General features: G+C 44.4%; 1 protein-coding gene across 1 annotated transcript in view; it reads left to right on the top strand.

Annotated features, from left to right (window-relative positions):
• PPEF1 (protein phosphatase with EF-hand domain 1) overlaps positions 1 to 17894 on the top strand; it is an 80638-nt gene that overhangs the window by 21170 nt on the left and 41574 nt on the right. Inside the window, exons 4-5 of the mRNA XM_040421821.1 lie at positions 8999 to 9065; positions 16627 to 16790. Coding sequence (XP_040277755.1) covers positions 8999 to 9065; positions 16627 to 16790 — 231 coding nt within the window. The remainder of the gene's footprint in view (positions 1 to 8998; positions 9066 to 16626; positions 16791 to 17894) is intronic.

Below are 17894 nucleotides of genomic sequence, written 5' to 3'. Positions count from 1 at the left end.
GCACACTGGAAGCTCTGACAGTCACATGACTTTCGGTCGCGCTCCTGGGCTCCTGCAGTCATATTGAGGGAAAGCGCCGGATGTGTGTGGGCCGGGTGGGGGTGGGGGGGGCTAGCTGGGGTGCGCAGCGCACAGCTCCCATGCCCCGCCGCAATATTCGGCTACAGTGCAATAGCTAAGGCTAAAAAGTCTTGTTGGTCACTGAGTGCTGCTTGGGCCCCCCAGGAGCAACTGGGCCCGGGGCAGCAGCCCCTTTTGCCCTGTGGTAAAGACGGCCCTGGCCTTATTTGAAAGTATTAATAGAAGCTACCTCTTGGTAGGCTATAGGTCTCTTGTAGATTAGTAAATGTTCTAAGCACCCCCTTGTCTAGCAGGTCGCCTAATCTGGTCACCCCTTTGTTTTGCCATGTTTGGAAACCCTTCAAAGGTAGAAATTCAGGAAGCATGTGGTTATTCCATAAGGGAGTAAACTCTGTGGCTCCGATAGCTCCTCTCAATTGTTTAGACTTTTACAAGTGAATTACGTTCATCCACTAGCTGTATTCCTGACCCCTCCAGCACCCACAGGAGCTTCCTCCCACCTATTTTGTGACGTAATATTTGGCCAGTCATGTCCGTTGAGTCCAGATCTATCCAACTGTATCACTGCCTGATAAGCGGTTTAAAATAAAACAATAAATCTTCATTGGAAGTTAAAGTATAAAAGGGCAAAACGATATTTCTCTTATTACAGAGACAGGCAATAGTGGGATGTAATTGTATGGAAAGTGGGATACAGCATATATTATCCAATTTCCAATATCACTGTCACAACACTACTGAGGGCTAGCTGTGTTTGAAAGGACCCTCATCTGTGTAGTATATATTACTCTATTGCACAGTGTATTGTGACTGATACATTCCCACACCGAATTGGCGGTCATGGGTAGGTGTGTGTATAGCGGCAAACACCTGTCCCAGTATCCGTATAGAAGCTTAGAACCAGTGCTGAACAAAACAACCCCTCAGTGATTACGGGGTGATTTCACTACTGGTTCAGTCTGTGTACTGTGCCTTCCCACTGAGAAAGGTAGAGCCTCCCATAAGCAGTATTGTTCAGCCACTGTCAGGGGGCCCTATACCTGGGAGCAGAAAGTGTACTCAGGCTGCAAAGTAACAAAAACAGTGGGATGCCGCACAGTACGATGCTATCGAATGCTCTATCCTATCAGTGTACTCTATACTGCGGTATCAGTAAAGCCGCTAAGAGAAACACTCAGTTAGAAAGCCCTAATAGAGTCTGGCATTCACAGGATAACAGAGCATGTTACAGCAAAGCTACCTAAGCACTACCTACTCCTCAGCCCGCTCGACGCGTTTCTGTGTCCATTGGGCTGGACACTTCGTCAGGAGCAGGGCAGAGGGCTAAGAATAAATAAGTAGTATTTAAATCGGCGCCGGCGGTAGAACGCTGCACATATCTATCCAACCCCTAAAATGTTGACATTGTGCCGCCAATTAATATATCCAGAGATTAGGCAGTGCCAGACCACCCGCTGATTTTGCGTGGAGTTGATTTTCTGGAACCTATCTAGTGATATCCAGCATTATGTCAAACATATAGAAGTTGAGGCATCATCATCATTTTTAAGAGGTTAACTCTCCCCACCACTGACAGGAATAATTTGCACCGTGCCCTGGTCTTGTGTCTAAATTTAATAAGCAGTGGTGTTAAATTCAACTCCTCAAAGTCTTCCAGACAAGGTGAGATATTAATCCCCAGATATTTGATAGTTTTAACACAAGGAATATTATTCACTATAGAAGTTGCCGGGGAGATCTGGCCGTCCAGGAACATCAGAACCGATTTATGCCAGTTTATAGACAAGAAACAAACAAAATGGCAAAGTATGTACCATATAATGTGTTATACTTCACAGGATACTCCCAAATATGAAACCAGTCTAAACTATTCCCAGAATGGAACAGAGGGAGCTAAAACGTAACGTTTAATGAGGATCAATTTAAAAGCTACGTTACAATCAAGAAATAATATATGCAACAAAGACTGATAGAAAGCGACACGACTGTCGTTGTCTATCAGTGTTTGTTGCATGTATTATTTCTTGTTTGTAACGTAGCTTTTAAATTGATCCTCATTAAACGTTACGTTTTAGCTCCCTCTGTTCCCTTCTCGGAATAGTTTAGACCAGTTTATAGACAAGCCTGACAGATCACCAAATCGGCCAGTCAGCAACATGGTTTCCGACAAAGATGTCGACGTATCCCCCAAAAACAGCAGAGTGTCGTCTGCGTACATAGCTACTTTGTTGTGGACCATTCCGCTAGTGGTTCAATTCTATTACAAATAGTAAGGGGGACAGTGGACACCCCTGCCAGGTCCCTCTAGCTAGCCTGAAATTTGAAGATACCTCCCCATTAGTTCTAAAGCATGCTCTTGGGTCTGAATACAATGTTTGCACCCATTTAATAAAACACTGACCAAAGCCCATTGCGCGTAACGTGCACCACAAATATCTCCATTCCACACTGTCGATTGTCTTAGCGGCGACGAGTGCTAGGACTGCCCTATCTTCCCTATTATCCGCCCCAATCTGCAGACTGGTAAAGACTCTACGTATGTCGATAGAAGTGAATTTTTAGGCATAAATCCAGTCTGATCTGGGTGTATTATGGAGAATATCACTTTATATAGTCTCATTGCTAGGGCCTTGGCCAGTATCTTAACGTCTGCCGCAAGAAACGAAATGGGCCTGTATGAATCTGGCAGTTTGGGATCCTTCCCAGGTTTAGGTATTACCACAATGAGTGCTTCCTGCATTGATTCAGGGAGACAGCCCACCTCTAGGGAGTGCTGGAAAACCTTCATCAACTCAGGGAGCAACACCCCGTCAAACTTTTTGTATACCTCAATCGGAAGTCCGTCAGTACCTGGGGCTTTATCATTTGCCATGGTATTCAGTGCTGCACTGCGCACGTGCGGGATATCAGCCGGTCCTGTGGATGACGCAAGGGACTTGCAGGGCGGGCCAAGGAAGAGGCTGGGGAGGAGTAATGTAAAAAGAAGGCAGAGCACCTACACACAAAACGCCGCCCCTGGGCACTTGCGAGCCCTCATTTGCATATGGATTAAAGTGCGTTTTTCCTGCTGGTGAAACTCAGAAGAAAATTATAAAGGTACCATTTGAATCCTGGATAGGTGTGCTAGAGAGCCATGTCAGTGGTGTACAAAGTGATATTTTGGTGACAGACTCCCTTTAAGTGTATACTAGAAGTCAATGAGGGGGCTGTAACAAATGTCGACTCAGCTTCCTTTACCTTTTCATGCATGCTGACATCTACCTCCCTAGATTGGGATTTATGCCTGCAGATAGATTGGATCAATATCCCTCTTAAAAAACCTTTCATAGCATCCCATATAGTGTGTATTGGTGCCATACCTTCATTAAAGGAAAAATATTCCCTCAATGCAACCTCAACTTCCTTCATATCGCCCAGAACCTGCAACCAGAAAGCATTACATCTCCACATCTTGGGTCCCAACCTAGTACCAGTAGACAGGGACCATTCAACCTTCAAAGGGGAATGGTCCGATAGGGATCTGGGTAGGTATTCCGAGGAGTGTATTAATGGAAACATAGAGAAGAGTAAGTGGACGAACTACATAAATAGCTGCGTTCCGCTGGGTGCTGCAATCTCCAGATATCTAACAAACCTACCTCTGTCGTAATGTTATAAAGAGAGTATGGTCCCAGCTGTCTACCAATTCCGAGTGTTTTACATCTATTCACCCCCCTCCTCAGGCACATTGTTAAAATCTCCTACTCTCATCCATGGGGTCCCTTCATATCGCCCAGAACCTTCAACCAGAAAGCATTACATATCCACATCTTGGGTCCCAACCTAGTACCAGTAGACAGGGACCATTCAACCTTCAAAGGGGAATGGTCCGATAGGGATCTGGGTAGGTATTCCGAGGAGTGTATTAATGGAAACATAGAGAAGAGTAAGTGGACGAACTACATAAATAGCTGCATTCCGCTGGGTGCTGCAATCTCCAGATATCTAACAAACCTACCTCTGTCATAATGTTATAAAGAAAATATGGTCCCAGCTGTCTACCAGTTCCGAGTGCTTTACATCTATCCACCCCCTCCTCAGGCACATTGTTAAAATCTTCTACTCTCATCCATGGGGTCCCTGCATATAGAGCCAAGATATCTATTACAAGTCGCATGGGAACCACCAAGAACGGGGGGGAATATATATCACCACCAAAATCATTCGCACACCTTCCAAATTACAGTATAAGCATATAAACCTCCCTTCAGAGTCAACATGTTCCTGAATACATTTGAAATGAACACCTTTATGTATTAAGATGCTTAACCCTTTAGAGTGCGCGGAGAACACTACATGCCCCAAGAAGCCCACCCATGCCTTCAGCACAGTGTGTAGCGACTGTTTGGTCAAGTGGGTCTCTTGTAGGCAGTATATAGTTGTATAAAAATGAGTCAAGTAAGTAAATATACTTTGGCGTTTTGCCGCATCTGCCATTCCCCTCACATTCCAGCTAATTATCTTAGACATATGAGTCATTTCTGAATGTTTTCCAGTAGTTATGCCTCCTATTAACCTGTATACATACATTGCCAATCAATTCCTGCACGACCCTTGGTAATCAATCAATGCTGAAGTGTGCTAGCCCTTCCCTCCCACCCCTCTTAACCCCCAACTAGAAAACGTCAAGCGAATTGTCTAGTAATGAACCATATATCCCACCCAACTTGAGCAAACTCTCCCAAACATGCCCAACGTAACTTGCAGCATAGCCCAGCCCTGTGCCTAGAGTCTCTTGATAAAGTCTCACATGCTACTCACTCTCCTGCATCAAGGCTGCTGTTGGTACCCTTGAAATGTAACATCAAGTCCCATTCGTGTCTGCACCTCCGGAAACGGTATTTCCTGTTACCGCTGTAATAAAGGAAATTAAACAGAACATGGAGGGAGAAGGGAATGCGACAAAACATACAAAAGGTGGGACGCCCCCAAAAGGGAAAAAAATCTTCTTATCTTCAGTTGCCAGCGTCCTTTGTTTTCAGTTGGTTCTCGTGTAGATCCAGCCATTTAAGCTCCTCTTCTGGATTATCAAAAAATTGCGTATTCACCATGGCCGCCACCCTCAGTTTCACCGGGAACATCATGGAATATGCAATTTAAAGATTCCGTAATCTCCTTTTAATATCCAGGAAGCGTGCCCTTTTTTTCTGGAGTGGAATAGTCCAGAAAGAATGATATCTGTACTCCATTAATAAATAAATCCGGATGATCTCATGCTTGTCTTAATATAGTGTCCCTATCCTTATAGTGAAGTATTTTAACTAGGATCGGACGTGGTGGTCTTCCTGGGGAGAGCGGTTTAGTGGGCACCCTGTGTGTCTGTTCCACAGCATATAGAGGTGATAGGCCCTTTTCTTGGTTCTTTTGCAATATCCATTTCTCAATGTGGACTTGCAACTATTTAGTATATTATTAGTTATGAAGATTCTTGTCAGGTAACTGCATTGTTACTGTTTTGCTCCTAAAATTCTAAATTTAAATTTGTATTATTTTGTTAGTATTTAGTAAATCCACCTTTTGCTTTCAACACTGCCTGAATCCTTCTGGGCATGCTCTCGGTCAGATTTAAGCATGTTTCGACCGAAATCTGTTCCCAGGTCTCTTTCACACGTTCCCAATGTTGGTGCATACTGGTCGATTCACTTGGGTAGGAATACAGCTTTTTCTTCAACTCTACAAACAAATGTTCGATTGGGTTGAGGTCTGGGGACTGTGGGGGCAAATCCAGCACCTTAACTTCATTGACATTGAACCATTTCTTCGCCAATCTCAATGTATGCATCAGGTCATTGTCCTGCTGAAACACTATGTTGTCCTTTTCATACCCATAGTACTCGAGTGCACGAAGTAACTCGTCCTGGAGGATACTTAAATATAGAGACCACCATCGATCCTGGTCAGGGATCCAATGCCTTTGGTTGTAAAACAACCCCATATCATCAGGCTTCCTCCACGAACTTGACAGTTCCTTCAATTTCTCAATCCCTTAGTCCCCTTTTCCCTTGTTTCTTCCAGACACATTTGCACCCATCAGAGCACAGTCTATTGACTTTCATTTCATCGCTCCAAATCTTTCCAATCTTCTACTATCCACTTTTCGTACTTTTTTGCAAACTCGAGCTGACGCTGCTTATGGCGATGTTAAGTCGAGGCTTCTTCACCTTTTTTCAGGCGACCATTCCAGACTTGTGTAATGAGCATCACACAGTGCTTGTATGGACGTCTGTGATCTCACTATTACAAAGCATACGAGCCACCACCACTGCCATGTTTGTCGCGTTAGAACTGATAGACCTTGTGATGAGCCAACTTGTTGCATCTGATATTTTGCCTGGACGTCCACCTCTTGGAATGGATGGATGGACTTAGTTTTGTATTATTCCAACTGTCATGGCACTTACATGATGCAGTTGGTCATTTTCTTGGCCAAGATACCGCTATCGATGAGCTGGATGATGCTGTTTCTCTTTTCTTGGGAAATATTCCTTTATGGCTGCTCCTGGATTCGAACCAGTGACCTTTCGCTTGGGAATAAACCTAATGATAGTATACAAGAAGAAAAAGATTGTTCCACCACCAGGAGCAAAACAGTAACAATGCAGTTACATGACAAGAATCTGCATAACTAATCATATGCAAGTCCAATTTATGTATGAGATACCAAGATATGTATGAGATACCAAGATGATTGTCTCTATAAGGCTACTTTCACACCTAAGTCAAAACGGATCCGTCCTGACTTAAATTGGAAGTCAATGGGGGACGGATCCGTTTTCAACTGCACCATATTGTGTCAGTGAAAACTGATCTGTCCCCATTGACTTACATTGTAAGTCAGGACGGATCCGTTTGGCTCCGCATAGCAAGCAGCGTTTTGGTGTTCGCATCCAGAGCGGAATGGAGGTGGAACGGAGCGAAACTGATGCATTCTGAACGGATCCTTATCCATTCAGAATGTATTGGGGCTGAACTGATCCATTTTTTACCGTTTGTGAGATCCCTGAAACGGATCTCACAAACACAATTCAAAACGCCATTGTGAAAGTAGCCTAATGCTGGTAGTCTCACGTTTGAAGCTTGTAGTGGATGGTGAAATATGGAGCCTGAAAATTAAAAGTTTGAAACTTTTTTTTACCCTTTTGCTTGTCAATGTAATACAACTGGCCAAAATTATCTCTGAAGTGTGCAGGTGTCAGAACTCGTTATCCCTCCACTGCAGTCAGGTCAAAGAATGCTGTATGCTGACCATTTTGCTGACTAAAAATTGTCAACCATGAATCCATGAATCTAAGGGTGCTTCAGGTGTCTTACCTTGTTTCCCCTTTGCAGCAGCAAAGTCTGTAATGCTTTACGCTGGTTAACGTGTTAACTCTAACGTTCTAGCCATAAAACTTTCCAAAATCATCTCTCTATCTCTCTCTTTCTCTCTCTGTAAAAGTGTCAGAGGACACACAGGAAACTGTCTCTGGAAGCTTCTAGCTGAATGCCTGGGGAAAGGATCACCTGCAGTCTTGCTCCCTCTCTCCTCCGGGCCAATCCTCACAGTTGCCTACTCCTAGGACGCTCAAATCTTCTACTGAATACAGGGGGAAGGGCCAGCCCCCACCCTGAGCTCCAGAGAGGGCTGTGCCAGAATAGTTAACTCTGGTCATGTGTGGCTAATGCTGGAACATTCTGAGTGTGTTAGATAGCAGCATAATACATGACATATAATGCGCACATTACTACCTTAACGGTACATTAACAAAAAATTGCAGATACCCCATCTAGGGTACTGCAGCAGCTCCTCCATCTCATTCACTTCAATGGGAAGGAGCAGTTACACCCCTCCTCCTGTTCCTTCCCATTGAAGGGAATGGGAATGGAGGAGCTGTTTTTATACCTGCTTACCGTTGCAATCTCAATGAGGAGCAGGTAGTGAAAAAAATTCAGTGCTCGCATGAGCACTATGTTGTCTTCAAACAGCTGGTCAGCTGGGGTGCCAGGAGTCGGATACCTGCCGATCTGATATTGATGACCTATCTTGAGCACAGGTCATCAGTATAGGATACTGGCCAACCTCTTTAACTCCTTCTCCTTTTGGTTGCAATGGCATAGGGAAACAGGTGGCGGTGGGAATTGTAGTCCAGTGCACGTCAGGAGAAAAAGTACTAATACTTGATGTTATAAATCCCTGTTTGGCATTAGCAGCAGTATCCACTGCACACAATGCTCCCCCAACATGGGTTATATGACAATCATCAACCGTCCTTCCCATATTGTCTGGGTTCCTTCCAGGTTGTCCAGCTGCTGGCATTTTTTAACCTCATAATGACCTGGCCTGAAAAGGCTTTAGTGGTTAGCAAAATGTTTTTGTTTTTGCCCCTTTGTGTTTCAGCAACTGTAACTTTTCTATTTCTTTGCATTGACAGTTGTTTGAGGCCTTGTTTAATGTGGGAAAAAATTTTATATTGTATTAATTATGTGCACAGTAAAATGTATTGTATACTAATAAAAGGTGTTTTGCTTTTTTTTTTTTTTTGCAGAATATGTTATTTGTTATTACATTATTACTAACATTTTTTATTTAACCTTGTAAATTCTCCCACCACACCATTCCGACACTTACCGGGGCCACTCTTGGTCTCCCCTTTCTGATCCCTCTTGACACTCACAAAATGCTCACTCAACCAATCATTGCCCACTGCAGTCACTCAGCAGGCATTTTCTGTGTGTCAGTATGGGACCAGGAAATGGAGACCAGTTTCAGTAAATGGAGCTTTTTCCAGCATATTTGCCAAATGTAGGGCTTAACTTAATGTGCAAAGAGCCTTATGTGTATGTACAGCTTTGGTTATTATTTTAATGTCCACTTCTTTTAACCTATCTGGTTTTCCAGCTCTCCAACTTTTTTACATTCATGATTGATCACTACGCGCAGATGAATGAGCAACCCCCAGGCCCAGGTAAGATTTACCAGATAAGCCGGCAGGGCGCTGATCAGGAGGAAGTTTATTTCTTTTTTTTAAATTCGTTTTATTGAAGTATAAATATGCATTATCAAAGTACATGACATTACAGCATATCAATGGATTCAATAGAGAAGTATCATGACATCAATGTACAAATTGGCATAAATACAAGTACAAGAAGTACAGAAAATAAATGAAATAAAACAATATGAAACATTTGTGGTACATTATTCATGTTTAAAGTACATTTTCCCATGGACATGGCATGGCCTCTTGCAGAGAGCAGTAAGGATTCATAATCTTTTCCCCATCCTGTCATAACAAGAATGTTATCCCTAGTGGAAATTTACTGTAAAAGCACCTCACAGTTCCCTTCACTATCTGTATTAGCATATGGAGTCTCAACGAGAACTTAGCGTATTTGCGGACTCGCACCATTCTCCCCAGACTTTCTCAAATTTCTGGGGGCATCCCCTATGAATGTAGACTACTTTCTCCAATGGGATAATCTGATTTACTACTTGTTTCCAGTGGTTAACATTAGTCATTCTATCAGCCATCCAACGAAGGGCTATAGCCTTCCTGGCCAAAAATAAAGTTTCCTCCAGAAATACCCTATGATGGTGGGACCATTGCTCTTCGTCCATGATTCCTAACAAACACATCTTAGGGCAAAGGGGGACCCTACCCGGCACTAGATCTGACAGTAGGGACGTCACATCTTTCCAAAATTTTTGAATAAGTCTGCAGTCCCACATCATGTGCCAGAAATTGGCGCCAGCTTGGTGACATCTTAGGCAATTGTCATTCTCAGATCTGCCTATTTTAAACAACCTACTAGGAGTAAGATAACTTCTATGGAGTATATGTAATTGTATCATCCTATTATTAACTGAGGGGGACACTCTTGTAGGGGCCGCCAACGCCTCACACCACTCTGTTCTAGAAAGAGACGGAATGCAATCCCTCCACTTATCCTCAACAGTCAATGGGGGTGTGTCTATCTTCGTAGTTATGAGGTGCGTGTAAATAGCTGATATAAGACCTCTAGGGCCTTGTGTGGAAAGCACTCCAATCAGGGGGTATTTAGAAATCCTTTTTGAGCCCCTGCCAAACTGTGCAGATAGGGCATGCCTAACCTGTAGATATCTGAAAAACATGTGTCTTGGGGTATCAAATTTTTCTTGAATCTGAGAGTAGGATCTCAAGGAGCCTCCCTCATATAAATCTCTCAGTGTAAGAATACCATGTTCCTTCCACATCGAGGCTCCTTCATGCCCAATTAGATGTTGAAACATAGGATTATCCCACAAGGGTATTAAGTCCGGGATGTCAGTGTAGTGTTTTAGCTTGGCTGCCTCCCAAACCTGATGGGCAAGCTTATGTATCGGGAGGGCTTTCCCATGGAACAGACTAATATCTTCCAGAACCGGCCATAGGGAGTGTAGTTGGAGGAAGTTCTGCAGATAGAACTCCGTATTGGGTAAGGGCTGTGAGGATACCCAGGTAACAAGGTAGCGCAGCTGTCCCGCTAGGAAATATAAAAACAGATCCGGTAGTGCCGCACCTCCCTGCAGTTTAGGCCTCTGTAAAGTGCTTATCGCCAGTTTCCTTCTGGCTTTACCCCAAATGAAAGCTGACATCATGGAGTGGAGGCGGTCAAAGAACTTTCTAGGAACGGTTGTGCTGGCATGTTCTAGAACATATAAGGCCTTAGGAAGGAGGACCATCTTAATGAGATTCAGACGCCCCATCATTGAAATGGGAAGGGATTGCCATGCCGCAAACTTCCTAGTAAATATGGAAATTAAAGGCTCCGTGTTCAAGGTGTACGCTAGAGGGGGGTCCCTAGTAATTATAATACCTAGGTATTTAAACCTGTCTACCACCGGGAGGTTGTGATATACCGTATGCCAGCCCTCCGGCTTGAGAGGCATCAGTGCTGACTTGGACCAGTTAATGTGCAATCCAGAGAAACGGCCAAAATTTTCAATCAACTCAATCGCTCTAGGTAGTGACTGTTCCGCCCTGTCCATAAAAAGGATCAAATCATCAGCGTAGAGTCCCACCCTATCCTCTCTATCTTCTAAGGAAATACCCCTGTATACCTCGTCCTGTCTCAGTCTAATTGCTAGGTGTTCTATTGCGACTGCAAACGGGAGGGGCGATAGAGGACATCCTTGCCTTGTCCCTCTAGCCAGGTCAAAATAATCTGAGTGTGCTCCATTCACCAGTACATTAGCTCTAGGTTGTCTATATAACATCTGTACCCAATTGATGAAAACCGGTCCAAAGCCGAAGCAATCCAGTACTTCCAGTAAGTATGGCCACTCCACCGAATCGAAGGCCTTGGCCGTATCTAGAGAGGCCAACACCCATGGCTTATCTAGGGCTCTACCTAATTGCGTGATAACTTGCGCCCTTCTAATATTATTGGAGGTGGATCTCCCAGGTATGAAACCGGATTGATCCAGGTGTACAACAGAGGCGACTACCCTATTTAGTCTATTGGCAATTATTTTTGTAAGGACTTTATAGTCCAGGTTCAGTAAGGATATAGGTCTGTATGAACCACATTCCAGTGGATCCTTATCTGTTTTCAAGATTACCACTATGGTGGCATCATAAAAGGAGTCCGGTAGTTTCTGCTGGGTTTTAGCCGCTTGTAGCATGAGTTTCATTCTAGGGGCTAAAATAGCGCTATATCTGTTGTACACCTCGATCGGAATTCCATCCGGTCCGGGGGCCTTACCAGTCGTCAAACCTCTCATAGCTTCTTGAATCTCATCTAGGGTATACTCCCCCTCCAACATGTCCCTATCTTCAGCACTCAATCGGGGGTATGTCACCTCCCGTAGGTAATCTGTTAGCTCTTGGGGTGAATACTGTGCCGCTGAACTGTATAGGTTTTGATAGAATTCTTGGAATCTAGTGATAATATCTGGCGACTTTTCTTTTATCTCTCCATCTAACCCCTTGATACGGAGAACTGGCGGGGCCGAGGCATTGTTTCTAGCAATGTGGGCGAGTAGCTTACCTGCCTGTCCCCCCTGCTCAAATAATTGTTGTTTAAGAAAGAAAAGTTTTCGGTCGCTCTTCACCAGTAGGTGCATTTTAATAAATGCTATGGATGACTTTATACACCCCCTCAGGTAAGCCTTCAATGTTTCCCAGATCAATATCTCATCAGTGGTATCACCCTGCACTTCAAAAAACATATGGAGTTGATCCGGGATTCGGTCATTAGAGCCCATCAGTGTTAGCCAGAAAGGGTGTATACGCATCTTATTACCATTCTCCCTTCCATCCGTGAGTAAGAGTTTAGCAACCAGTGGAGCATGATCAGAAGGCCCCTGCGGACAGTACTCAATGCTCTCCAAATCAGTGAGAGACAGTGCATTGCCCATGATATAGTCTATCCTAGACAAGGCACCTCTAGAGGGGGTGAAGCAAGAGTACTGCACCGCCAGGGGGTGTCTCTCCCTCCATAAGTCGAGCCAGCCCATCTCAGTAGCTACTTTGTGAAGTGCTGATGTGGAGCTAGTGGACATCCCCACTCTTGCTGGGTCACGAAATCTGTCTAGTTCTGAGTTCATTAGCATATTAAAATCTCCCATACACAATAGTCTAACATTCGGGTATTGTACAACAAAGCTCACTATTGCCTGTAGGACAGATGTGCTGGCTGGTGGAGGATTATACACATTGATGATGACGTATGGAGTGCAATTGATATAAGCATACATAAATATGAACCGTCCGTCCGGATCCATGACAGACCTCTGCAGTTCCCACCTGAGGCTGCTATGTATCAGGACCGCTACCCCTCTTGAGTATGAGTTCCCATATGCGTTGGCACTCCACTGTACCCACGGCTTCTTTATTCTGTTACCCGTTTCTATTGTCAAGTGGGTTTCCTGCAAGCCCAGGATATGTGGAGCAAATCGACGCACATGCGAAAACACTGCTATCCTCTTCCTAGGTCCTCCCAGACCTCTAACATTCCATGACATAACTTTTAGAGCCGCCATGCTATCCTAAATTCCATGAAATGCATAGTAATGTAACTTTGAGGAAATTTACTGAGCTTTCCTCTCTGCCGCCCCTCCTGCATGTCTACTTCAGATAGTACCATGAAAATAGTATGTACCACAACATAAAACATAAAAAGAAAAGAAAAGGAAAAATAAAAATAAAAGTATTTAAACATAGAACCGCTGGTAATTAGCAGTTCAATAGCCTGCTTCTTTTTTTTTTTTGACCGTGTATACGGGCACCTGCACGGTGTAAATGGATGTTAACCCAGTGCAGGTAGTCGCCGGGTGAGACCCTCGGTTATACTCTGCTAAACAGCCCAATATTCACTGGTTCTAATACAGGAATTAAACATTTCAATCAGATATTAACTCCGCATATCTCAACAAAGAAAACGTGGCATTTAAACGATACCAAAAGCTTAATATCGAAAGGGGAGTCCAGCTTTGAATAACAACGCAGGGCAACGTCCTTCTCAGGCCCACTCAAGGTAAGAAAACAGCACGAAGATCTCAAGGCTGCTCAGGCCTGTGTCTCGGCCTTCCAGCTGCCCACTCATCAGCCTCTCTCGGATCCGTGAAGAACAAGGATTTCCCGCCATCCACTACCCGGAGCCGTGCAGGATACGACATGGAGTACTGAACATTCATCTCCCGTAATTTCCTTTTGACAGCCACAAAGGTAGATCTTTTTTTCTGCAGCTCTGCCGAGAAATCAGGGAACAGAGAGATCCTGGCGTTGTTAAAGGAGAGGTTCTGCGCTGTTCTGGCAAGATTAAGCAGCATATCTCTGTCCTTCCAGTTCAGGAGCCTGGCTAGCAGGGGTCTGGAGGGAGCCCCCGGTGGGGGAGGCCTAGCTGGGACTCTATGGGCCCTTTCTACAGCATATGTCGCTGAAAACGCAGCCTCTGGGAATGTAGACTTGAACCAATTTTCTATGAAGGACGCCGGATCCATACCTTCAGCCTTTTCCGGAAGGCCCAGGATCCTGATATTGTTGCGTCTCGATCTGTTCTCTAAATCGTCGCATTTTTGCTGCCATAGTTGAACTCTCTGTTCCAGATCTGAGAGTTTGACCTGCATGGGTCTGGTGATATCTTCCAGCTCAGACACCCTGTGCTCCGTTTCTCTCGCCCTCTCCCTCAGCTGCTGTACATCATGCCTGAGGAGTCCAACATCCACTTTCACCTCCTCTATCTTACTTGTGAGGGAGGTCTGGCACATGGAGATCGCAGTAAGTAGCTGTTCATGGGCCGCTTTAGGCGAGAGTTCTGGCTCTTCGTCACTTTGAGGGTCTTGCTGCAGAGACGGGTTTCCGCGGGTCGCGTGAGTGCGGACGTTAGAAGGAGACGCGGCGCCATGTTGTGTCTCGGCCCTAGCATATTCCTTGAGCCGCTCCGCTGCCGCCTGCCCCTTGCTTGGGCTCATTTTACTCCTCCGGGTGTTCCCCTTTCGTTTCTGGACCTGCCACTCAATGTTTGCGGCTGATTAGCAGTCAGGATTGATGAGGATTGAGAACGGGTCTTGGAGCGGCGCTCAGAAGCGTGCGCTCATACCGGAAGTCGGTCACGCCCTCCAGGAAGTTTATTTCTAATCATTTCCCACACATTAAGTGCATTTGCAGGCACCAATAAAAATGCTTTATGGGATGATTGATCATAACTACAATTAATTAACCCCCATGCAGTCTCCTTGTTTGCCGGAAGAACATCCTTGTTTAGGCTTATTGCACATGAACGTGGCCATATTGCGGACCACATTTGCGGATCCGCAATACACGGGCACCGTTCCGTGTGCATTCCGCATCACGGATGCGGACCCATTCACTTTAATGGGTCCGCAAATCCGGAGATGCGGAATGGTGCGGAACGGAAGCACGGAACCCTACGGAAGCACTACGAAGTGCTTCCGTGAGGTTTCCTCCTGTACTTCCGTTCAGTAAAAAGATAGAACATGTCCTATCTTTTTGTGGAATGGACGGATCGTGGACCCATTAAAGTGAATGGGTCCTAGATCCGCTGCGGCTGCCCCATGGTGGGTGTTCGTGCATTGCGGCTCGCAATTTGCGGGCCGCAGCACGGCCACGGGGCGCACACGTTCGTGTGCAAGTTGCCTTACACAGGCAATCTGCTGCGTTTTTTTAGCAATTGTTTGTGACATGATCAGTGGCACCTTTACACATTCTAATCCTTGACACGTGTAAAGGAGCCTTAGAGTGCACCTGACAGCAGAATCAACCCTTTCAAACTAGGCATACTGCCTGGTAGAGTTGATCTTTCTGAACTAAAGTTACATCTGCCTTGGGAAAACTGATTGCAGTGTTTCTGAGAAAGAAAAACACTTTAATCTTTATGTAGGTGAGAGCTTCAGAGCACTGAGGGGCGGGGCCAGCACTGAAGAGCTGAAGTGCACTGAAGGGCTAGCCTCCCCCCTCCTCTGTGCACAAAAGCCCTCATTTGCATATAAAATAAAAAGTATTTTTTTCTCAGGAGCACTGCAACCGATTTTTACAAGGCATGTATCATTGTAATCAGTAGGATCAATCCTACCAGGCAGTATAAATAGTTTAGTGGGGTTGATCCTGCTGACAGGTGTTCTTTATAAGTAAGGTCCCCAAGCCAATGCTGTGATAGCATGCTTCTAGCAGAGTAGGGCATGCAAATGTTTTTATAGAATAAACCACAATAACAGATATGCCAGTCCCCAGCTGTGCCAGAGGCCGAGGGGGTTATTAAAGTGCAGAAATACTGGGGCAGATTTACTAATATTGTCTACAGGTGGCATCTCATACTGCATATACAACCATCTGCTCTGCTATAATACTGAAATGCCAGAGGGAAACTGATGCCAGAACTGATCCGATAGTTTTCTATGGAACAGTTTTGATGCTGGGTCTTCCATCGCTGGACAGAAAAACATAGCATGTAGCATTCTTCTGTCCAGTGCTTTTGGGCTATGGGTACTGGAATTGTGCACTAAAGTGCAAAAAGGCTGAGTGCACAATCATCAGTTAAGTACAGCTCCAGCATGACGCAGCCAATGTATATTCACCCACCTTTCCCGTTAAACAGTGTAAACTTAGACTAGACAGTGTAAAGATGCGCCACATTTATCAAAGTTGCTCATACTGGATGATAAATTTGGTGCATCTTTAGACACTGTTGTCTAACTTTACAAAACCTATTGATTGCCTATTAATTCCCGATTATAGGAGCTTCCTCTTTGAGGCTGATAATTTAATCTTGTGTTGCTTTGAGCACAGATGTATGCTGTATGCTGTATGCATATTTATTTTAATGCTTTTTTGCTCTGATATTCAGTAAATTTACTAAATGGAGTGACGAACCCAGCATTGAGGTTGCTATGAACTGTTTCCTTCTAATAAATCTGTGGATTGTTGAGACTAGTCGGAAAGTACCTGTGTTTTAGATCATGTGTAAGGATGAGTCAGATTCCAAATCATTAAACAAAATTCTGAGAATAGTACATAATAAATGTGACATAAATGCTTGATTTTCCAGACTTGATTTCTGATATAACTTTCAACTCTTCAAACAAAGGGCAAAAAAACCTTCTGCTCTATGAAACAATTGAAGTTCCGGACTCTTATGACGGCCCACGTCTTTCATTCCCTTTATCGGTGTCTGACACAAATACACTCCTCCATGATTTCAAGCAAGAAAAGGTAAGCCCACTGATCAGATGCATCCATGGAAATGACTGGCATTTGTATGGTTCCTAGCAGTAGAGCCCATCTGAAAAAATGTGGTCAAAGGCTGAGACTGTGGTAACAAACAAAAAGTCCAATACTGACCAGTTTGATCCCCCTGCCACTTCCAATGCCTTTGTTTACTTAGCTGCAGCAGTAGTGTGCCCATATACAGGCGAAATTGCTGCAGTCAATCAGTGGTCTCTTGCTGTATACCACCTACGGCAGTGAATGGCTGCAGTGGTCATGTTTGTATATGCAATTGTAACAGAAAACTGCAGCACTCTCCAGCCTTGGTCTCTACAAACTTTTATTCACCAATACAAAATGCGACGTTTCGATCTGTGTGATCTTTCTCAAGCAAATAGCTTGAGAAAGATCACACAGATCGAAACGTCGCATTTTGTATTGGTGAATAAAAGTTTGTAAAGACCAAGGCTGGAGAGTGCTGCAGTTTTCTGTTACAATTGCATCTGGATTTGGGGAAGCACAAGACTGGCTTCTGACACAGCGGGCACCACCACAGTAAGGAACAATATTCATTTTTGTAGTGCTGCTACATTTTTCTTTTTATTGCCATGTTTGTATATGGGCATGTAACTGCTGCAGCCAAGTAAACAAAGACAGGTGGGAGGCATAGGAGTGGCAGTACGGGAATTAGCAGGTGGTCAAATGGGTGAGTACTGGATTTATGTCATGCTATTACAATCCCTGCTTTTGTCTACATTCTAGCATAACTTGGACAACCCCTTTAATCATCTTCAAACCTTCTCTTTTCCCCCTGATCTTTTTCCCTCCTCTTTTAATGAACTTTTCAACCTATTGTCCCATAGGGTAGGGAACAGTCAGCCGTGTACTCCACCCAAATGTTGGCTCCCAACTTGGCGATGTTCCCTAACTTGACTAAGTGCAGGGGCCTAAACCTTGGGGGTAAAAGAGTAGTCAGACAGAAAGAGGACAGAACCAAACAGTCAAAGCCAGGACTGAATCAAAATACAAAAGCTTTTTCAAAATCAGGCCAGAGTCCAAACCAAAGAGACACGTCAAAACCAACACAAGATACAAACAAATACCAGACAG

This window comes from Bufo bufo, chromosome 3 (genome assembly GCF_905171765.1).
Source record: "Bufo bufo chromosome 3, aBufBuf1.1, whole genome shotgun sequence".
In the NCBI taxonomy this organism is placed as follows: Eukaryota; Metazoa; Chordata; class Amphibia; order Anura; family Bufonidae; genus Bufo; species Bufo bufo.
Note: the sequence above shows the minus strand (reverse complement) of the source record. Positions and strands in the feature narration are given on the sequence as shown.